At 40.5% G+C, this 24,198-nt stretch overlaps 1 protein-coding gene across 3 annotated transcripts in view; it reads right to left on the bottom strand.

Annotated features, from left to right (window-relative positions):
- Nucleotides 1–650: 650 nt before the first annotated feature.
- The window catches only part of LOC110256420 (uncharacterized), a 256,045-nt gene continuing 232,497 nt past the window's right edge, over nucleotides 651–24,198 (bottom strand). For 2 of the 3 annotated variants that reach the window (XM_084991176.1, XM_084991177.1), the window contains 3 exons: nucleotides 13,819–13,857; nucleotides 11,235–11,303; nucleotides 651–846 (listed from right to left, as the gene is read on the bottom strand). In XM_084991176.1, the coding sequence (XP_084847302.1) occupies nucleotides 744–846; nucleotides 11,235–11,303; nucleotides 13,819–13,857 (211 nt within the window). In that variant the 3' untranslated portion in view covers nucleotides 651–743. Of the gene's footprint in view, nucleotides 847–10,244; nucleotides 10,787–11,234; nucleotides 11,304–13,818; nucleotides 13,858–24,198 lie in introns of all 3 variants that reach the window. The other variant, XR_014824801.1, reaches the window with a different exon arrangement.

The following is a 24,198-nucleotide window of genomic DNA, read 5'->3' as shown; positions in this document are numbered from 1 at the left end:
GTCCCTCTGAGGACGCCCCCAAATACTTTCAAAATTCATTAAACCCATCTCATATTTCTGATATGTCCCTTAAAATCACCATTCTCCATAATTTCAATGTGTTTACCTCAATTGTCATCATCTGGTTTTCACACATTCAGATGTGTCTGCCTTCCTCCAGAGGGGCAGAGAGGGTGCAGAGGGTTTTCAGCTGTTGTAGATCTATTTAGATGATCCATGCATTCTACCAAATGGATAGGGACCCTCCAGTGGAACCACACACCCCTTATCCTGTAATTCCAGATGGTAGACTCCACAGCTAGAGGACTACAGGCTGGTGGGTGGTATATGATATGTTGGGATGAACATGAGCCAGAATTGGGATCCAAGTCCACTCAATCCCTTTCTTGTTGGGTGACACTGGACAAGTATCTACTCACTCTGAGTCCTAGTTTTCTTCTCCATAAAACAGAAATATTTTCTTCTCGTTATTGTTGTGAAAAATAAATTAGATAACAATTTACGCAGTGCCAGACACAGTGTCAAAACCATGAGAGGTTCTCAAGAAATCATAGTAAATGTCACTATTATAATCATTCTTGTTATTCATCCCAAAATAATGAGCAAAAAATTAGAAAGGCAGATAGCAGAGAAGACTTTCACAGCAAATCAAGTTTACAAGTATGTATTCTCTGAAACTCTCAATTAGCTCCTCCTTCATGATTCCACAACAATGTGTACGTCTCGCTACCACAGCACTTCTATCAGGAGAATTTGCTTGTGAATCTGTCTCTGAATCGGAGTGTGAGCTCTGCAACATCAGGAAAATTGTACTCATCTTTCAAATCTATGAGCTTCTCTTGGTGCCTAGGAAAATAGGAATTAATAAATTCTGAATGAATGAAAAGCTATCAAAAAAAAAAAAAAAGAAAACTTCCTCAGAAGAAATTTATTCCACAAGTTGATCTGGAGATGTACTAGCAAATGGGTTTCTAATGCTTCCCTAAATGTCACTGGGAGGAAGCCAACCTAAACTGTAATTAATTAAAAGTAATCTGTAAACTCATTGAGTGTAAACTGTTACAAAAGGATGCTAAATGAGAAAGAGAAGGATTTGCTCAACAACAAAGGCAGGTGACAGTGGTCATCAGAGAGCTGAGGAGGTGGGGGTCGCCTCTCTCCTGCACTGCTCAGCACGAGGGGTGCTCAGACTGGAAATGTTCTGGCTCTTCCGACAGCAACATCTCTTGGGATGAGAGAGACAATTCATCAAGCTACCAAGGCTTGACAGGACTATCCCTGGAGGACATCGGTTCTGATTCTATATTCACCAAGAAACCTTCTGAACTGTCATGCGTTTTTCTGAGTGAACTCACAGTCTCAGGCCAGGTTTTTCTCCAGCTGCAAGTTAATAAACCTGCATTCTAACTTACATATCAGAACTGGGGTGAAAGAGAATATGATCATGAACCAATTATTCGGTGCCTCAACGTGCGAGGAAAAAAAAAAAAAAAACTAAATAGGATAAAATTGTTGGTGCTATAAAACTGCAGACCGGAGGACTTAAGTGTTAGGAGGTCCAGGCCTGCTAGCCTTACCTGTCACATCACTTCAATGAGTATAGCAAAGATTACAAGAAAAGCTAAGGGCTAGAAGGAAGCCCCAACCTTCAATGTTATTATTCCCCACTGTGTCCTTCAGAGTTCAAGGAAGCATTATATGGACTACAACAACAAAAACAGTTTCCTTTGTCTCACCAGACACCAAGCAAAAGATCAAAAGGCAATAGATGTATATCACGGCAAAAGAGCCATTGGTTAGCTTAAAAAAAAAAAAAAAAGAACTTTTGACAGAACAATTGATATCAGAACTATTATAAAGCATAGCTTTATAAGACCGGTAGTTATTGGTCTATTGTAGCTGACATTCAAACCTACCCTCTTCATCATTTCTAGCCCCATGACTCTTCAAATGTACCTATAGGGCACTAATATAATTTGTTGATTCAATGCACATAAGTCAAATTAATCATTATATCTCATATATACAACATAAATATCTGAAAGACTTTTCTTTAACTTTACAACAAATTGGGTTGCCATTGCATAGATTAGGTAGAGACGATCTCTGGTTTATGAGCCCAATGAAACTCTCCATTTATTTTCATCAGGACAACATGAAAAGTACCAAGAGGGGACACCGTCCATGCTTACTTTTGCTTATAGTAGCAAAAATGCAACATGGCGTTAAAAGCCTTTATCTGTGGAATTTTTGATTGCTATAAAATTAGAATGTCTTTCTGAAATTCTTTTTTTCTACTCTGCGTCTACACATAACAAGCTTTAGCCACAGCAGTTTATCTGTGATTTTTCTTCTCTGTGTCTAAGTCTGACTCTGTGTCATTCTCTTCCTCACTCTTTCTCGCTCAGATGACCTATCTCATTTGATTCTTACCTCTCCAAATTCAACTCTCTTTTTATTCCCTACTCACCTTTCATCTATCCTAGTGCTGTCCAACAAAACATTCTATAATGATGATAATGTTCTATATATGCACTTCCAATACAGTAGCCACTAGTGACATGTAGCTATTGAGCATTTAAAATGTGGCTAATGCAATTAAGGAAGCACAGTTTTTTATTTTAAATCATTTAAATTTAAAGAGTTACATATAACTAGCAGTGACCACACTAAACAGTGCATAATTCTAATACATAGAAGTAATATGGGATTAATATATGCCCAATCACTATAGTTATGTGTGCATATGTGTGTACATAAACTGCATCTCTTAGGATAAGAAATTAAATCGATGTGGCGCTTAAATGATTTCTCCCTTTCAACAAAACCATAGTCCCTGATAATTTTGTTAACTCTCTAAGTTTGAAATCTCTAAGGAATTCAAGGAAGAAAAGGCATAGTGAAGCAATGAAGCAAGAAAGAGAAATATTTTTTTCAAGCTATAAACTTGATTAGCAATGTAAATCCATGAAGCCATTCCTTCCAGTCTGCTTTGGTCCTGCCTGTCAATAGAACATTAACGGCTGATTAGCAAATACCGAAGATCTGCGGATTTGGCATGAGGAAATCTGCGCCAGAGCTCTTTGATTAGGCCTCCCCAGTGCAGCGATTTCACCGGACTGTACTTTGCCAAGGCCAGAGCAGACGTCAGCCAGCGAAGCCGCTCAGCCTTCAACCTGCGGGTGATCCAATCTAGAGCGAAAGCTCCGCCTACAGGCCATGGAAGTTAATGCAGTCTCGCTAACACAGGGTCTTCATTCATCCTGACAAGAAGCCTATACAGTAGAAAATCTCATCTCCAAATCCTGCCACAAAATCACACGTTCATGGGGGTGTGAGGAGGTGGATAATGTGAAGCATTTGTCAATTCCATCTCACCAAAACACTACCTCCCAGATTCCACCACACTGAAGCACTTCATTTTAGAACAAAGAGCAGTTCATCACCAACCTCCCTGCCAGGGGCAGTTTAACTGGGCACCTGGCTCTAAGTCCCTCCACGATCTCCAGCTCTCTGCCGAATGTACACGCCACTGTATGGCCTTTCCTTTTATTTTGAGACTGAATAATGTAAATGATTTTACTGACAATGAAGTACTTATTAAGGAATCTAGAGATAGAATTAGATCCTCCTACTTTCCCTTCATTTAATGACAATGGAATAATCTATTGTTACATTAAATGCATTAGAGATGAGCATAATAACCCTGCTATTTTTATCACTCCACCACCACTTTCACTGGAGTTACACTTTATTACAGACAATGCAGAACTGAAATTTTTAAGTTTCCTTTTTGACCCTGACTCCTCATGGCATTTTTATCCAGATTTCCCTGGACAAAAAGCCTGAGTCTGTGGGGAGGTGAGCTTGCCTGGAAAGCCATTTGAGGTTGCTGCCTGCTGGGAGTCTGAGCTCCTATGAAGGAAGACCACCTGGGCATTCAGGAATTGGGACCCTTTGGGCTTTAATGGCACTGTCACAAGAACCCAGGCTTTTTGATCCTTAAAGATCAGAATATGGAAGCATGGCTGGCCACCTGGCTATGGTTGTAAACTCTGCTGGATCTTTCATATACGAGTTCCAGTTCCTATTTACCTCAATGACAGGGAACTAGGTGAGGGAGGGTGGGGCCATGGAATAGGGTCAAAGCCATACCTGAACCTAAATTTTCCCATTAGAGCCATACCAGAACCAATATTCATTCACTTACTCACTCGCTCATTCATCTGTTCATTGAATTCATTTGGCTACAATAGGCAGACACAGTACCATGGCTCAAGGGAGGCATGGCAGCTGCCAGAGCTCACACTCTGGTGGCCATCTGACAAAATGTGTTAGGCTCATGTTCTTGCTGAGCTAAGATATTTATTCCAGGGGAGTTCAGCTAGGTGTTGTCTGTGTTAGATATATAGGAACCAAAATTCTAGTTGCAGCTTACTTCTTTCATTCTGATGCTATTTGCTACCCCAGCAAATTAATCTTCATTTGTTCTTCAATCAAATATTTAAGAAGCCTCTAACATATGGAAGACATTATGCTGGGCTTTTTATAAATCTGTGAGGAATGCAAAGGTCCTCAAGGAGCTCACAGGCCAAAAAGGAAAAGAGACCCCTTATAAATAACTATACTAAATTAAAATATATATAAATTTACACAAGAAAAAATAAACAGATGAACTGTTGGGAGGGATCATGGGATGGTAGATTGCTAGAAGGATCAAGAAAACTGGAGGACATAGAATCTGAACTTGATATGAATGTGTGATTGTGACAGGTGGATTCTTCAACAAAAATCAACAAAGCTCTAAGTTCTTCAAAACACTGTTACATTCATTAACCCAGATGAGCTTTGGGTCAACTCTGCGGGATAAAGTTAGTAATATTGTTATTAACTTTTTCTTTTCCAAGTGAAGGAACTGAGCCTTGAATAATTTCTTTTTCTTTTTTAATGGCTGCATCTGCAGCATATGTAAGTTCCCAGGCTAGGGTTTGAATCAGAGCTGCAGCTGCTGGCTTACATCACAGCCACAGCAACACCAGATCTGAGCCACATCTGCAACCTACACTGCAGCTTGCAGCAACGCCAGATCCTTAAGCCACTGAGTGAGGTCAGAGATCGAACCTATATCCTCTCGGAGACTATACTGGGTTCCTAACCTCCTGAGCCACAATGGAAACTCTGAAATGACACATTAATACCTAGAATTTTACCATAACCTAGCTACCTAACTTCAGAGTTCTATACCTACCAAGTCAAGTTTAGTGCTCCAAACAGGGCAATCTTTCCCCTATTTGCCAAATTACTTTGTCCCTTGCCATCTCCTCAGCTTTGCTCATTTCAATTTGTAGGATTCCATACCTTTTCTTCACTTATGCAAGTTATTCTTCTAATTTCCAAGGCTTGCGGAATCAGAGAAATCATGTCTGACAAAAGGATATAAGACTATGTGGTAGAGTGTCCCCAAAATGGTTACAACAATATTTCTGGTTCCACTGCTCATCTGATATAAATTGCCATTCTGCCATCAAGAAGTGGAGTCTAGGGAGTTCCCGTTGTAGCACAGCAGAAACAACTCCAACTAGTATCCATGAGGATGCAGGTTCAATCCCTGGCTTTGCTACATAGGTCGGGGATGTGGCACTGCCATGAGCTGTGGTATAGGTTGCAGATGCAGCTCAGATCCCATGTTGCTGTGTCTGTGGTATAGGCTGGCAGCTCAGATTCGACCCCTAACCTGAGTACTTCCATATGCCACAAGTGTAGCCCTTAAAAAAAGAAAGAAAAAAAAAAAAGTCAAGTCTGTGTCCCTTCACCTTGAAACTAGGAAGATTTTTGTGACTACCTGGACTAGTAGAGTACAGGGGAAATGATGCTATCTGACTCCTGAGGCAAGGCCATAAAAGGTGATACAGCCTCCATCTAGTACTCCCTCTCTCCCTCAAATGCTTGTCCTTAGACTCCAGTCACCATGATAAAAAGCCCAGGCAGGCCATGCAAAAAGGCCTCCAAGAGGGATTCTGAGACCTCAAACCTCATCCCTATCTGAGATCCCAACTAGTTATATCCTGTTAAGTTAGTGACTCTATGGAAGTGAATGGGAGCTCTGATCTGTCCTATTTGTCAATTTCCATGGTGTAAATACTCCCGCCATAACTGATTTCACACTACAAACATGATTCCACTGAAAATGGATTTGAGAAAGAAATGCACAAAACTGGCTTTGCAGATCAGTACAGGCGGGTGCCAGCAGAGCACTGCCCTCGTCCACAGCCTGCACCGACTTAGCACCATGTGAGTGAACCACATCTGAAACAAATACTCCAGCCCTCAGTCCAGCTGCCCCAGTGACTCTACATGGAGTAGACACTGACTTCTCCTCCAAAGTCCCGCCTGAATTTCAGGCTTATGAGTAAAATAAGTGATTACTCTTTTTTTTTTTTTTTTTTTTTTTTTAAGCTTGTAAGCTAACACGTGTTAGAATGATTTCGTATAAAGCATGAAATAATCAAAACAAATGAATAAATATAAATAAGAGAAAGACTCTGAGATGACCCTCAGTCTGTAAGCCCAAAAGACTGAAAAAGTAACTGTATAGTTGAAGCTAATGGATCTGTAGCTAAAATTTATACTTTTGAAAACCACAATTGTAGACTCACGCAAAGCAAATAGATAAGAGAGCAGCTGATATCGACTAGCCATTAGGTGATTGCCTGACTAATATGTTAAACTCTAAGGAAATGTTTGCATTTTAAAATAAGAGGCAGACATTCCTCAAAAAACTAAATATAGAACTATCCAGCAATCCCACTCCTGGGCATATATCCAGAGAAAACCATAATTCAAAGAGATACATGCACCCCAATGTTCACCATGGCACTACTCACAATAGCCAAAACCTAGATGTCCATCAACAGAGAAATGGATAAAGAAGATGTGGTATTCAATGTACATTATGGTATACAATATACAATGGTATATTAGCCATAAAAAAGATCAAAATAATGCCATTTGCAGCAACATGGATGGACCTAGAAATTATCATGCTAAATGAAGTCAGATAGAAAGACAAAAATCATATATCACTTATATGTGCAATCTAATTAAAAAAGGATACAAATGAACTTATTTACAAAACAGAAACAGACTCACTGATTTTGAAATCAAATTTATGGTTACCAAAGGGAACTATGGGGAAAGGTACAAATTAGGAGGTTGGGATTACACATACTACTATATATGGAATGTATGAGTAACAAGGACTTACTGTACAGCACAGGGAAATCTACTCAGTACTCTGTAGTGAACTATATGGGAAAAGAATCTGAGAAGGAATGGATATATGTGTGTGTATATATATATATATATATATATATATATATATATATATATATATAACTGATTCAATTTGCTGTACCCTAAAATTAACTAACACCACACTGAAAGTCAACTAGACTGCAAGAAAATTTTTCAAAGGTTGGAGTTCCTATTGTGGTTTAGCAGGTTAAGGACCTGACATTGTCTCTGTGACATTGTGGATGTGGGATCAATCCCTGGCCTTGCTCAGTGGGTTAAGGATCAATTTTTCCACAAGCTGCAGTATAGGCTGCAGAAGCAGCTTGGATTCAGAGTCGCAGTGGCTATGGCATAGGCCGGCAGTTGCAGCTCCAATTCGACCTCTAGCCCGGAAAATTCCATATGCCACAGGTGCAGCTATAAAAAAAATTTTTTTTTTTAAGTCAAATTGTACATCTTAGATATATACAATTTTTGTCAATCATACCACAATGAAGCTGAAAATTTTTGTTTGATTTTTAAAAAAAGAAGAGGCTAAATTAGTAGTTCTCAAAGGCATGCTAGTCAGAGGTGTTCTGCTGCTGAAATCAAAAAACAAAGAACAGTGGTTGTTTATATCTGAATTCACAATCCCAAGACATTTCAATGAATACAGTTTTCTCAATTTAAAATGTTGCCCCATTAGAAAACCAAAGATTTTCTTAAATTTTTCACGATTGCTACAGTTTTGCTCTTTGTGAGTCCTAGCAAATGATAAGACAAATTATTAGGCACTACATTAACATTACCAGGAAAAGTTACAATTATCCTTAGTTCCTTGGCATATTTGTGATTATGGGTGTGATTTCATATTGCAGTATACAATACAGTCATATTTTCTGCTGGTTAAGTGTTCTTAGTTTGTAAGTGGCCTTAAGTATATCAATAGTTCATGGAGTTCTCAGAATATGACTTCCTCTATAGGTACTTTGCCAACTGAACAAGATTGAGAACCACTAACTTATATGACTCTGTCATTAGTGGAATATAAGAGACAATATTTTTTCACAGGTTGGGAAGACTCACTGTACCATTCCTGCCCCAAACAACTACCATGCCTACACCACCAGAGACAACAGTAACCGGCAACTTGGCTTCTTACTTCTGAATGGCTCGTTATTCTGGCCTTAAGGCATCAGAAAGAAGTCAGACATTTTCTGAAGGCAAATTTAGCCTGGAAACAGAATCACATGGTGGTCCAAAGAGACATGCAATTATAAGATTAGATTGCATAAATATAAAGTGAAGTTGGTATCAAAGTCTAGGGATGAAACCAAGATAATTGAAAACAATTTTAAGGAAAGTGAGAAGGGGTCCAACACTAGTAATCCTAGATCCACCATGCTTAGTCACTTGGGGAAAGTGTGTGCGTGTTATGACAAAGTCCTAAGAACTATTTCTCAAACAAGACTATACAATAAAATAATTTATCATCAAAAGATAAAAAGTCATCCAATTTCAGAAAAAAAGCATTCCTTTGATATTACACTTATAAACAAAAAGCATTCCTTTGATATTAGACTTATAAATAAAATAAAAACAAAAGCCATAAAACTCTGAATAGTGTTATAGACCTAGTACAATCATACAGATAACTCAAAATTGTGATGGTTGAATTTTCCAATATTTGGACCACCTAATAAAAAGGCTACTTAGCCAGAGGATTTTGTTTATATGAAATATAATGATAATGACTTATTGATATTTTTGTGGTTTACATTTCACTAATTTTCAAAGTGGATTTGAGGCAGCATTTTTTGTAAATCAAAGCTGACTCAATCTTTCACTTTCTCACCCTCTCATAAGATTAATAGGTCCTGACAGCTTCTTGTGTTTATTGTCACTTGACACTTTCAAATAATTTAAGTTTCTGAGGAAACTAAACCCTTTTGAGTTTCTTAATCAATCCTCTTCCAGCACATATCTTGCTGTATCGACATTCTTTGTAACACTGGCTGGAGTAGAGAGGTACAGAGTGGGAAGGGGGTTGGCATCCACTGTTTCAGAAGGAAGCCTCTGTCAAAGATTTAAAAACAAAACAGTTGCCAAGAGGGAGGGGGAAAGGAGTGGGATGCACAGGGAGTTTGGTCTTAGTAGATGCAAAGTATTACATCGAGAATGGGTAAGCAATGAGGTCCTACTATACAGCACAGGGAGCTATATCCAATCTCGTGGGAAGATAATATAAGAACGGGAATGCATACATATGTATGACTGGGTCACTGTGCTGCATAGCTGAAATTGGCACAACATTATAAATCAACTATAATTTTTTAAAAAGATGAATTAAATAATAACAAAAATTCCTTTGCTAGCAAGGGTATGATAAGATCCATGTGCTTACAGAATTATTGCTATAAATGTGACAGAGCTTCAAAATTTCACTTATCCTTTGACCTAATAATTCAAGTCAAGTAATTTGGTCTGAAAAAAATTTCCAAAAACATTTTAAAAATTAAAGTAAAAGCATATCCATCTCATTGCTAGATATAATAGAATGTTAAAGTACCACAAATACCAATAACACAAGAAATTGAAATGCATTCTAGTAGTATGTATCTACATGGTGTAATAATCTATAGCACTCATATGCAGTGTGATTTCATCTGTGTATGTGTTTGGGTGTGAGTGAATGTGTACATGAATTAAAAAAGGAAATAAATGGAAATCCTAATAATAGTTATTTCCAGTATGAGAATGGTGATATCTCTATTTTCTTCCCTGTATTGTTCTATGCTTTCTAAATGTTCTGCAGAATGGATAATATTTTCATAATCATAAAAAATGGTACTCTAAGTAAGTTTCCCATTCATGCCCTTAAAAAAAATCAGAATATTCAATATTCAATATTGAAATAGTCAATATCCAATTCTCTGGATTACTTCAGAGAGTTTGACACAAGGTTAACTTACCTCCTTTTTTATAGGGTGTACGGCTTGGTTTCAGCTTCTCCCCTCATCACATCTGCCATAGTTCTGCCTCCTCCAGAGGCCCACGGCCCTCTGTGTGCCAAGTAGGGCAAAGGTATATGGCTTTCTCTCTCCCATCCACACTACCATCACCTGTCTGCTTTTGCTCTGGCCTTATAAGCCTGGGGCACTTTATTTTTATCTTCCTTTGTCCAGGCCCTGCCCTAGCAAACATACTGGTTTTAATAATGTTCTTTCCTTTTTTTCTCACTGTTACGAAAAGTCTAAGAGCCAAATTTCTTTCTGGGCTCACATGCAAGTGGAAGTTGAGGGCCGCCATAATTATTTAATTAAGAAAGAAATCTGTCAGAGCTCTGAAACTTGAGTCTAATTATACTTCTTGTGTTTATCTTCTTTGGCATCTTTATGCAACAATCTCCAGGAAAACATTAGTCCTTTGAGGGTTTTTTGGTCTTTCAAAAAATCAAGAGGCCAAGAATATTTATACTCTTTAAGCCAAGACTCCATTTCTAGGAATGTAGACCCTGTCCAAAAAAAAAAAAAAAAAAAAAATCCAAAATTTGAGGTGTGAAGGATAAGCTATGAGACATTCACTATAGTATAATTTGTAACAGCAAAATTAGAAGTGACCCAAGTGACTCACAGTGGAGAAATAATAATTAAATAAGGCGTATCCATAAAATACCGGCGTTGTTTTAGTTATAACCATTAAAATTAATGACTAAGACTAGGTAGCAATGGGCAAATATTTAAACATAATTTTAATTTTTAAAAAAGCAGTGCTTAAATAAATTATAACCTAAGTAAAAGGGTACAAGACAATCTGGAAGGACAAGTAGCAATCATAAAGGAAGGCATTGTGTTTTCCCTCTAGTTAGTTACTTTCATTAGTTTGGAATATATTCAACCCCTAATAAAGGGTACATATTAACAGTTCTGAAAGTTCCAGAAATGTAGGGTCTTATCACCTACCTGTGAACTGAGGTGAAGTTTTCCTCCTTCCCACTTATCCTACCCTGGCAGGGCAACAGTGACCTCTTTCTAGAGAAGGCAAAGTTTCATGTCACAAACACGGTGAAGCATTCCCACTTTCCTCCCACACAAATACCTCTACTTTGAACAAAGCAAACTAACAATCCGAGTTTACCACTGTCCTACCAACCATCTCTATTCCAGTGTCTCTCCCTGGACCTCTGGTGCCTCAGGCACTATTCCTACCCACCCTGGTCCAGGAGAGATCCAACGTCTTGTACAATGGAGTTAGCAAGTCTGCAGGGACCTCTAAGTGTCAATTCAGCAGTCTTGAAAGCGACAACCCACTGCCTCTTGGAGGTAATCTCTCGTGTTTGGCACTGCCAGCGGCCACCCCTGAGAGTGGGGGGGCTATGCTTACTTGACCACTGCTGGAGGTACCCCTTTATCCCCACTATCACCCCACTACCACTGCTGGAGGTACCCCTTTATCCCCACTATCCCATCACTATCTGGTAGCTCTCACCAGACCTATTGCCTTCTCTGTTCTCCACTGGCTCCCCACCTTGGCAGCTCTCTTCTGCCTTCCACTAGAAAGTTCTTAACACCTTTGGTGAAGTCAGCTAACCCTTTTTCTGTTACTTGCACTTGAGGCCTCCCCCTGGTGCTGGGCTGAAGAAAAGCAACTGACTCATCCTGCTAGAACTCAGAAACTTGCTGAGGCTCTTCAGCACTGGCAGCCCCATCTCACTACCATTCTGTGAGTGCTTTTGGATAACACAAAGGCCCCATGTAGGAGCAGGCCCAGCTTTGCACTTGGACAAGCAAATCTACATGCATCATCACAAGGTCAGCTTTCAATGTTGTACAATTTCCCCAGCCTTCCCACAAGAGGAAAATCTCTCATTAATGAGAGTGTCTCAAATTCTCAGGAGAATACATAGAAACTGCACTGAAGGCATTCACTGGTGACCTTCCTCACTTGCCTTTTTTCCCAGCCTTCCTTTGGGCCCAAGCTAAGAGTTTCCTAAAGTCCTTACTGGGGATTCCCAGGTCTTATATGCATATCTTGTTTTGAACTTTCGAAAACTACATATACATTAAAAAATGAGTTGGAAGAAATACATCCAAGTGATCACTACAAATGTTAATGTGCTGGAATTAGAGGTGCCTTATTTTTCTAAATCCTGGTTTTCCAAATTTTTGTTTTACATTTTTCAACCTAAAACATAGAGGGCAAAAAGCACAAGAATATCTCAAGGTCTTCACCACTGATCAAAACTCCCTACAAAACCAGAATATTTTTCTTTGATCTTTGTTTTGTTTTTCCCAACTTCTATCCCTCTCCTGTCTGGTGGGGATACCAAATTGTGGTCTCATCCATCCGTCCATCATCTGTGCATCCATCTATCCCTTTTCCATTCCTGCCTTAGTGCAAACAAGTAAGGAAGCCACAAGCTGCCTTAAAAAAAAAAAAAAGGAAAGAAAGAAACACTCAGCGGCAGCCACAGGCACTAATGTGAGAAGCTGGAGAAGGTGTCGTTTTTCACTCAAACTGACATTTAAGCTGTTTCATAAATATGAAATCAAACTTGAGGGCCCAGATGGGCTGCCGCCCCCTCTGCCTTTTGCTGGAATGACATGCTATTTACCAGCCTCAGAAGGGGGACTGAGGGATGAAACTTTCAGAAGATGAGTCACTGAGGAAAATGATGGATGAGGGATGAATGAACTGGTGAATTTTTCCATACAACGATCAGGAGAGAACCACTGTACACAACAGTCAGTGATCCCCAGAATGTACTCCAGCCACAGTCAGACTATGACAAGAAGCATGGTAGGCACATTTTCCAGATGTGTTTTCTCTGCACAGAGAACAAGCTCCGCTTATCCCCGAGGTACATGGAGGCATTTCCAAGAGGAGATGGTCACTTGTCTGTGGATGATCCCCCAGCAGCCGTCCTTCCATATCATATATGCATCATAGAAGGGCACCCCATGAAGCCATATATAAAATGTGAGTTTGATGTTTCTGTTGTGGTTCAGCAGGTTATGAATCTGACTAGTATCCATGAGGACAAGGGGTCAGTCCCTGGCCTCACTCAGTGGGTTAAGGATCCGGCATTGCCATGAGCTATGGTGCAGGTTGCAGATGTGGCTTGAAGCTGGTGTTGCTGCAGCTGTGCTGTAGGCTGGCAGCTGCAGCTCTAACTCAGCCCTTAGCCTAGGAACTTCCATATGCTGCTGGTGCAGCCATAAAAAAGCAAAAAACTTATAAAATAAAAAAATAAAATGTGAGTTTTGAGGACTTAGGTCTCTGCCAGGATCTTCACATCCTGAAGGGGAGTATTTATGACAGCACCAACCAGCCAAGTGCGCCCTAGAGATCCATTTTGGCAGTGAGCATTAGAGAGCCTTGTCCATATCCCCAGAGCCCTGGGCATCAGGAGGAGGATTCAGCAGATTCAGGAGTAACACCAGGCCCTGGAGAAGTACCTCCTATTATTATTACGCTGCAAAGCTAGGAGATGGAAAGTGGTTCTCCAATATTGTGGAGGACTCCCAAGAGTACCCTGGCACTCACCTCTGATCCCTCCTTAAAACTCTGAGAAGTCTTAGTTTCCTGAAAAACAAAGATAGCCTTGGTTTATTTTATAGCTGTTGATGATAAGAAGCATGGAAATATTTTTTAAAAAATTGTGGCTATGCGGGTTAAGAACCTGAGTAGTATCCATGAGGATGTGGGTTCAATTCCTGGCCATGTTCAGCAGGTTAAAGGATCTAGAGTTGCCTCAAGCTGAGGCTTAGTTCACAGGTGTGGCTCTGATCTGGTGCTGCTGGGGCTGTGGCGTAGGCTAGCAGTATGGCTCCAAATTGACTCCTATCCTGGGAACCTCCATATGCTGCAGGTGTGGCCCTAAAAAGACAAAAAATAAAAACAAAATTATATTTCAATGACAGAAGTGAAATTTTAATGATGGCCACAAGCTTGAATTTCCTTCATCATTTGAAAGGCAAGAACTAAGAACTTGAGGTTGTGTGCGGCATTTTCTTCAGGGAAAACACAGTAGTGCTGTGTACAGTAGCTGTGATCTTGAGTCACACACACACACACACACACCCCTGAATGAGTAGAAGAGATCTTTCAAAATAGAACAGATTCCAGCTCACCTGGTCAAATTCTTTGGTAATACCAGCTTTGTATGTATATGAGCAACTGGTAAAAAAGAGTCTCATTATACTTCTATGACCAGCAATAGCAGAGAGCTGTTCTACCTACTTCTTCTAAGCACTCATCTGCAAAACGGTCCTCCAGCAGGGCTTTAATCTTAGCACAATGTTAACATAGAAAATTTTTTTCTCCTTGTGCTCCTCCCTAGATCACCATAACCCCCTGGCCAAAGCAGTACCAGTGTGTCCATCCTACACCAACCCTGCATTACCCCACTCCTTATGTCACCTTTGCAGGGTCTGATCAGGGATGACATACGAGTTCTGCTCTCACCTGTGAACTGAAACCTCTTTGTGCACAAGAGAGAGTAGCTGCTGTATCACCTGAAGAAGGATTAAGAAAATCTAGGAGTTCCCACTGTGGCTCAGCGGTAACGAACCCAGCTAGTATCCATGAGGACACCTGTTCAATTCTTGGTCTCGGTCACTGTGTTAAGGATCCAGCGTTGCCATGAGCTCTGATATTGGTCACAGGTGGCTTGGATCCAGCATTGCTCTGGCTGTGGCATAGGCAGGCAGCTGTAGCTCCGATTCGACCCCTAGCTTGGAAATCTCCATGTGTCGCAGGTGCAGCCCTAAAAAGCAAAAAAAAGAAAGAAAGAAAGAGAGAGAGAGAGAGAGAGAGAGAGAGAGAGAGAGAGAGAGAGAGAAAGAAAGAAAGAAAGAGAGAGAAAAAGAAAGAAAGGAAGAAAGAAAGAAGGAAAAAGAAAATCTACAGCAAGAATCTATTCTAGGAGAATAAGGAAACTAGGAGGAGAGAAGGACAAGAGGCTGGGACAGAAATCTATGGGCAGACCTATGACAGGCTTCATTCCTCTCTTTTAAGGTCTTCAGTTTTCAGGGGGTCAGTGGCTTACTTGCAGATAAACGTCTTTGTCTTGATTGAGTCTAGTGGAAAAATTAATTTTCATGATACATATATTTCCTATATGTATATATTCTATATGCATGTGTATATTGGCATGAAAACTTACATATATATATATGTATACACACATACACACACATACAGAAATATATATATATAAACTCAGAAGGTATTTATTGTTTAGATTGATTTGATATGGCTTATACAACTTTCAAATTGTTCTAAATGAAAATTTCCCTTAAATGGACCATTGGATTTCCAGCCTGTCAAAATGACTAACTCCAGACACACCGTCATATCCTCACATGCAAAACTGTGGCAGGGGCCCCATTAGGGCTATTTGAGAGAATCACTCAGCCATGTTTGCCCTAGAATATCAACAGTTTCCATTACAAAGATGGGAAGATGGGCACCAATTCAGGGCATATAGAACCCAAATGTAAAGCTGGGATAAAGATAATGCACTGCTTAGAGAACTAGCCTCTTCTCTGCTATTTAGGATCCTAAGCATTTGAGATGCTGGGCCATATGCTGGCAACTTCCACAGTTGAAGAAATTCAAAGGTTTAGCAAAAGAAAGTTCTATCTCAATCTCACTGGTAAATATTAAAACTTATATCCAATTTAATTCAGAAAGCATTATCATCTTTGAATAGTATGTGCTTAACCCTGTGGTAGACATTGAAGAGGGCTTTTTAAAACTTTTTTTTCTCTACATTTAATGGCATATACGTTTGCTATGAAAATATTAAATAATAGCATAGGCAGTAAATAAAGTACTCATCTAGACCACATTATAGAGAAGTATTTTTTTGCTTTCATGTGATTATATGATCCCCTATGAAGGACAATGGATGTAAGGTAGGGGCTAGTAGGCTGAAGTTGCTATCATAGTGTAAAAGAAAATAAGAGAAATGGTCCCACCAGGCACACCCCAAATAGAAGTGAAACTGACAGCACTTATGACTTGAGCCCAGCCAGGACCCAAACCAGGACTTGAACTCACATGCCGGGACTCAAACCCAGCCTAAATCCAGATTGGGACTTGAATCCACAGTTTTTATATTAGAATCACTCACCTGGTATCCACACTTACTGGGTTCAGGTTCTTTATTCCTCAATACAGAAGGAATTCAGTGAAAGACAAAGTGATAGGCAAGAAATAGATTTATTAAGATAGGACGCTTATGAGAGATACAAGCAGGCAGGCAAGGAGGCTCTGCCCCAAGGATTAGGTGGATTACAGTTTTATAATCCAAGGGGAGAGAGGTCAGAAAAGACTGCCTCTTCCTCTTTCTTTGAGTAGTAGCTCCTCGGTATGGGGTAAGAGAGTATTTGACCCTGTAAGGTCAAACTAAGACTGTCATGGTGCTTATTCACCTCACCTGAAGGGCGGTCCTTAAACTCCTGCCCTTGGTCTGAACCTGAATGCAGGCTTTACCCCATCCCCCACCCAATTACCTGAGGCATATTTCACTCCTCCATTAGTCATGCAAGACTCCCTCCTCATTCTGATGGCCCTCTTAAGCAACTTACAGAGGTCTCCCAAAGTTCCCTAGGTTTCCCTCTCTATCTATGGTCCCTTTTTTGGGACATCATCTACAACTACCTGTGTAACTACCCTACTCCATCCCTATCAGAAGGATTAGCTACAGTGGAGAAAAACCTAAAGTTAAGTATTTCCCCAGGTAAGTACCAAACACCCACAGAATATGCAATAACAAACATGTGGGAGCCAACACAAGCACATGGCTTCAGAACCCTGCAACTGGAAAGACAACAGTGGGACAGCAGAACAGAATAGTTGCAGGCCCAGGATAAAGCAAAATGCAGCAGAGCCAATACGCAGCATCAGGAAAATCTGAAAACTGGAGGGGACCCTCAGCCATAGCACTGGTTTATAAGGTCTTTGGGAAAGACAGGAAAAGCTAAGATCTAAACCATAAGATATTGGACAAGGCACAGTACTTGAGAAAACAAGATAGGAACCAAGTCACCAACACAGTGGTCCTGAGGCAGGAAGTGGTCAGGAAGCAACGGGCACAAGATTAGAGAACAGTAACTAATATTTCTATACTGCACTGAATGGTTTCCAAATATTTTCATTTACAGTATCACACTATATGGGTTCCCAGGTCACCTATCTAATAATTTACCTACCATGTGCCATGACCCATGGCAGGGATGGAGTACCCAGAGATAAATAACTCAGAAGAAGACATGGCCTCAGTGCTTAGGGGAGTATGGTCAAGCGTAAAGTACTCATGGGTGAAAACATAGTCATTCCTGAACATCACTGAGTTTTATAGAAGGGACATTCTCTCCTCTGTCCTTTTTCTTACTCTTTGTAACTGAATGAAAAATTCACAGTGACAGCCTTGGATCTAATGGTAATGACTTAGCAATATTTCACATACCAAACAACTAGAATTTAAATTTCTATGCAAGTGAACATTTAATTTCTGTCCCCCAGGGCTGTACTTAGAGGAAGGGATCATTTAAAATTCCATAGAATAGGCCCTGCCACGGAGCACCAGAAGAGTTGGAGGTGGACAGGATCAAATGAGCGCCATGTGACTTGGGTAATGTAAAGAAAAAACCTCTTACACACGTTGAATGATGAATTTAATGGGAAAAAAAAAAACAAAAACAAAAACATGGAAACCTCAGCTTCAGTGAATGAGGGAAGATTAAGACAATGAATACATGGGGTTTTTCAGGCCTGGGAGTACCCTAGGACCTGGAGAACTTTGAATAATTTAAACCCAGTTTCCCTCCTCCCCCAGTCCTCCACCCAAATGTTCTGTTGCTAAGGCAACAGGATGCTAGCAGGCATATGCATGTGTCTGCTCTCTGCATGCTGTTGCCTAGCAACAGGACTCTGCAGAGCCTGGACTCTGGCTCTTTACACCTACCCTGCTCCATCCATTGCCTTGACTTGCCAGTTGCTTTCCCAACCCCCCAAGGCAAAGAAACAAGAAACAGTAGAACTCTAGAGGTTCAGGATCTGATCTTCTCCTCAACAGCCTCTTATCAACACCAAGAGAAAACCTAAACCTGGCTTCACTCAGTTTAACCCTCTACACCATGAAATTATCAAATGTAAACTGACAATTACAGCTGAATGAAATCAAAGAATGATTTGACATCCTTTGCTCTTGAAATCCAGTTATGGAGTCCTAGTTGGCAATAATCAAAGGGATGCTGTGGTAAGGAAAATACTACACCATTGGGGCAAAATTAACAGAAGGATTTTACATCTGGAATGAGACAGCAGAAGATGAAAAAAGGAGATGAAAAGGAAGATGATAGGGAGATGAAAAAAAAGGAAGAGAGGGAAGGGAGTAAAAGAAAGGATGAAGAAATAAAGGATGGAAAGGAGAAGTAAAAAAGAGAAGTGGGGATTTAACTCAAAATAAATATCCCTTTGGAGTATTACAATATGTAAACTGGAAAAGAATCTGCATCACTATGCAGAGTAGGATCTACTGCCTAAAGAATAACAATAGCGCTTACTGAGCTTCTTTTTAATACCAGACATTATGTTTAGAGCTTTACATAGATTATTTCCATCTTCATAATTACCCTGCAAAGTGGATGTCAGGAAAATAATTTTGCAACTAGGACACAGAACAGTTCAGTGACTTGACCAAGATCACACAGCTAGTAAAAACGGCAATGCTAATAAAAATAGAGAGTACTCAAACCTAAATTAATCTGATTCAAAATTCCACAAGCTTTCTCGACATGTACTATAATAAATATCTGGGAAAGTGTGCTTGTGAAATCACACAAATTTGTTAAATTGGGGACCTTTTAAAGGAGCTATAAATATGCTTTATTTAACATTAAAGGAATGGCTTTTTCTTCAAAGCTTAATGTAATAATTTGTGAAAAGAAAATCATCTTACCAAGTAGGAAAGGAAAAAATGATTCTTTAACAAAGTGCTTAGTGGAAAAAAAAAAAAAAGTCTAGAGTTGTTTCGATGAAGCTGGAGAAAGGGAACTCCAGGGTTTACTCCCACTGGAAAGAAAGTTCGAATTTTGGAAATGCTTATGGACTTAGCAAAGCAACCAATATATACAGAAAAGAATTGCTCCAGGAAAGTCAAATATAAGCAAAACTTAATGTTCTGCAGAAACCTTGGTGACCTCTAATGCAGGTCTCCTTTCTAGACACAATGCCCTTGGTTGGTGAACAACAAACAACAACTCACTGACAGCAAGGATGGACATACACACATCCCATACTCTTTCTTGGACTCTCAAACTTCCATAAAAATAGAAATCTTATGGCACACTGGTCCCATTCATCTGGTAGCTGTGCCCAAGCTTGCCTGGCCTAGACTTAAGCAAGTGACCATGCCAAAGACATTTATTTCTCATGCTGAAGGGTAAGTGCAGGCATGCTCAGAAAAGTCTTTTGTTAGATTTTTAATTCCCGTAGTAAAGAACCTCCTTTAAATATTAATAGGGAGCAGGCAAACCCCACTGGACTATTACTGTCAAGATCCTAGTATCCTAAGTGTACAAAATCAGGTTCACGGGCTATTCTCTCCACAAATGTAAAGTGTTATTGTTATTATTGTATCACATATGATAGCCAATCTCCAGAAATAACTTGGCTTCTCTTAAGAATCAAGGCCAAACATGAAACAGGCTTTCCTGCTTTTCTACATGAAACTGCATGAGGTAACTACGTGGCAGGGCTCTAAAGTAATAGAACATGTAATACATAAGAAAATAAGGTTTATAATGGGTAACAGCATGAGGTGCAAAGACTACAAACTGTCCTACAACATCCATTCTGCCTTCTTTCATAGCCACAGAAATTTTAGCTCAGAATACAGCCATTCAGACCCAAGTCTGGCCAAGATGATATAAATACATTTATGTGGCAGTTTCAGAGACTTTAAGGAACAGCTATTGCACTAACTCTGCTTCTCTTCTGTTCCTTCTCTTCCACCTCTGAAATGTGGAGTATGTCTTCTGGGAGCATGAGAGAGAGCCATATGAGGATGGAGAGTAAGAGCTAAAAGGAGCCTAAATCCCTGGGGCAGACTGAGTAGCGGAGAGGCTGCCCGAGAATGGAGGAGATGCAGCATGCATCCCAGGGAAGACTGTCCATCCTGATGGAGTTGAGGAGAGCTTCTACAAGCCACGGCCCCAAATTAAGCTGCTGGGCACCAGATGATGTCACAACTCCAAGTAAAAGTAAAGAGATAGTTTCTGGTCATCTATATAATCAACCTGTGCTCCTTATTAACAGTAATAAAAACAATCTTTTTTTTTTTTTTTTTTTTTTTTGCTATTTCTTTGGGCCGCTTCCGCGGCATATGGAGGTTCCCAGGCTAGGGGTCGAATCGGAGCTGTAGCCACCGGCCTACGCCAGAGCCACAGCAACGTGGGATCCGAGCCGTGTCTGCAACCTACACCACAGCTCACGGCAACGCCGGATCATTAACCCACTGAGCAAGGGCAGGGACCGAACCCGCAACCTCATGGTTCCTAGTCGGATTCGTTAACCACTGCGCCACGACGGGAACTCCAAAACAATCTTTAATCTTACCATGTGAAGAACTGTTACTTAAAAGTGTTGCCACTACAACACCCTGGGACTCACATCATCACATTTCATACAGGACAGCCATAAGCTTCTTCTTGGGGGGGTCATTTTTTTTAAGGGCCACACCCAAAGCATATGGGAGTTCCCAGGCTAGGGGTCAAATAGGAGCTACAGCTGCCAGCCTACACCACAGCTACAGCAATGCCAGATCTGAGCCACATCTGCAACCTACACCACAGCTCACAGAAATGCCAGATCCTTAACCCACTGAGTGAAGCCAGGGATCAAACCTGCATCCTCATGGATACTAGTCAGATTCCTTTCCACTGAATCTGATACTAGTCAGATTCCTTTCTGACAGGAACTCCCCAGCTTCTATCTTTTTAAAGCCCCTGTTTGTTGGGTTTTATTGTTTCAACATCAGCCAAATCCAATCTTAAGTAACACAGAGATTATAGCATAGCTCTTAATGCCTAATTAGCCATCTAAGCAGGTAATAATTTGAATGACATATAGCAGAGAAGAAATCCTAAAGAGAGGGAGTTCCCATTGTGGCATAGCAGAAATGAATCCAACTAGTATCCACAAGGATGTGGGTTCAATCACTGGCCTCACTCAGTGGGTTAAGGATCTGGTGTTGCTATGAGCTGTGGTGTAGGTCGCAGTCAAGGCTCAGATCTGGGCGTTGCTGTAGCTGTGGCATAGGCCAGCAGCTACAGCTCCAATTCAACCCCTAGCCTGGGAACTTCCATATGCTGCCAGTTCGACCCTAAAAAGATAAAAAAGAGAGGGGGGGGAGGAAGGAGGAAATCTTGAAGAGAAATGAGGATGTGAACTGTCTCAAGGTGGGACTCTCATCCTTCACTGGTAATCCAAGGAATTCTTAGCAGTTTCATTAAAGGCATAACATTTCTTGAAATTCCCATCATGGCTCAGCGGTTAACGAACCTGGCTAGCATCCATGAGGAAGTGAGTTCGATGCCTGGTTTTGCTCAGTGGGTTAAGTATCCAGCAATGCCGTGAGCTGTGGTGTAGGTCACAGACGTGGCTTGGATCTGGTGTTGCTGTGACTCTGGCATAGGACAGTGGCTACAGCTCTGATTCAACCCCTAGCCTGGGAACCTCCATGTTCAGCGGGTGTGGCCCTAAAAAAAAAAAAAGGAAAAAAAAGATACAACATTTCTTGTGGGTTATGAGATGCAAAATATGATGTTCTCTTCCCCCAAAATAAGATATTTTATCCACAGGCAAAACCCTTTAAAGTTTCCATGCCACTCCCTAGAGGAGTATGATACCAATCAAATCCTCCTAAGCACATACCTGAAATGCACACCCAGGAGGTTCCGTGTCTCCAGACATTTCCAAGAAGTGACATCCTAGAGGCCTGTCACCAGAGCCCTTGTGCTGGTAACAAAGCAAGCGTTGAGGGTGATGATGAAACTCATCCAGCAAAACGGAGGAATAAAAATATGACTTAGGAGTTCCCATCATGGCTCAGCAGAAATGAATCTGACTAGCATCCATGGGGACAGAGGTTCAATCCCTGGCCTCACTCAGTGGGTTAAGGATCCAGCATTGCCATGAGCTGTGATGTAGGTTACAGACACAGCTTGGATCTGGCGTTGCTGTGGCTGTGGCATAGGCCAGCGGCTATAGCTCTGATTTAACCCCTAGCCTGGGAACCTCCATATACTGAGGGTATGAGCCTCAAAAGACAAAAATGTATATATATATGACTTAATATTTGAAGAAAATCTGTGCACTGAAAGTGTGTATGATTTACATCAATACTGTCCAACAAAAATATGCCTGGCACAAATGTAAGCCACATACCTAATTTTACATTTTCTAGTAACTACATTGAATAAAAGCAAAATATACAATTGAAAATAATTTTAATATCTTTTATTTAACCCAATATGTCAAAAATATTAAAAACATTATTATAATCCATATTCAGCAAAAAAATTTATTTGACATTCCTTTTTTCTAACAAAGCCTTCAAAAAAGAGTACATTTCTGGCTTGGGCTAGCCACATTTCACACACTCAGCAATGACTGTGGCTAGTGGCTACCATATTGAAAGGTACAGATCTCGATTATGCCATTCACTCATTAGTAGAAATAATAACATCATCAAAGTGACTTGGGCCTCTAAAGTTTCCCAAGGCCAGCAAAGACCCTGCCTTCCCATCATCATTTTATAATGAAGGTGACTCTCTGTAAATGGCTACTGAAATGATTATGCTGTTACTACCATTCACAATCATTTATTCAAAACTTAACCCATCCTGAGATTTTCCTTCTATGTTAATCTTAAATCTACTGCTGCATTTAAGCCTATTCTTCTGATTCTGTCTTCCACAGGGGAGAGACACAAGTGATCCATATCCTCCACATGATGACCCTCCGTGTTAGGAAGCAGAAAACTCCAAGGACATTTTCAACTTACCAAAGTGCACAGGTAGTGGCAATGTAGAAGGGCCACATCCAAACCTCAAAGCATTCAATCTCAGAGTTTCTTTCTGCCAACTCGCTCACCACTACTTCCATCTCCCAGTCTAGTTCTAAGACCAACAACACTCTGAAAGATTTCCTTTAACCACAAAGCAATACTGAGTGTAGCTTCTGACTCTAGGGCCTACTCAGACCTTTAAAAAGAAGACTTTGGGAAAAAAAAAAAAAAAAAAAAAAAGAGGAATAGGAGGAGGAAGAAGAAGGAAAGGATACAGAAGAAGCAGCAAAAGAGAAAAGAGGAGGCAAAGACATTGTGCTATGTTCAGTCCCATGATTTGAGAGCTGAGCCTGAGAAAAATATCTGCCTCACCTACCTGCCTGGTTGGGAGTCCAAGCATCAGTAATTTAGTTCCCTGAGTTAAACCAAGAATCCATGCATATCCAGTTAAAATGCAAATAACCCTAGAAAGTAAAAAATACCAAGCCTTCAGGTCTTACTACAATTTAATTCATCAAATACAAGCGATTCGTTCAACCAAGCAAGCCTGCTGAGTTCTGACAGTCAGGAAATGGGAGCCAACCTCCGAGGCATTAGTGTGACAACCTGGGAGACCTGAGGGGAGGTAACGACAGCCTCAGAGGATGTGGACGAGAGGAGAGAGACCGCCAAACCCCAACCCTCTCCACCATTTGAGCCAGCCTTGTACAAGATCTCCACCATTTCACTAATCAGTAAAAACACAACAGTTTCTTTTCTCCATTCCATTTCCAAACTCTTCTTTGATCGTTCGTCACTTTACTATGAATTGGCTGATCTGAGTTATCTGCATTTACTTCTTAAAG

Source organism: Sus scrofa, chromosome 13 (assembly GCF_054392235.1).
Source record: "Sus scrofa isolate SSC_HxYL_T2T_F1_AM1 chromosome 13, Sscrofa_HxYL_maternal_Yorkshire_Landrace_v2.0, whole genome shotgun sequence".
NCBI classification, from domain to species: Eukaryota; Metazoa; Chordata; class Mammalia; order Artiodactyla; family Suidae; genus Sus; species Sus scrofa.
The sequence above is the reverse complement of the archived record's forward strand: the minus strand, read 5'-3'. Positions and strand labels throughout refer to the sequence as shown.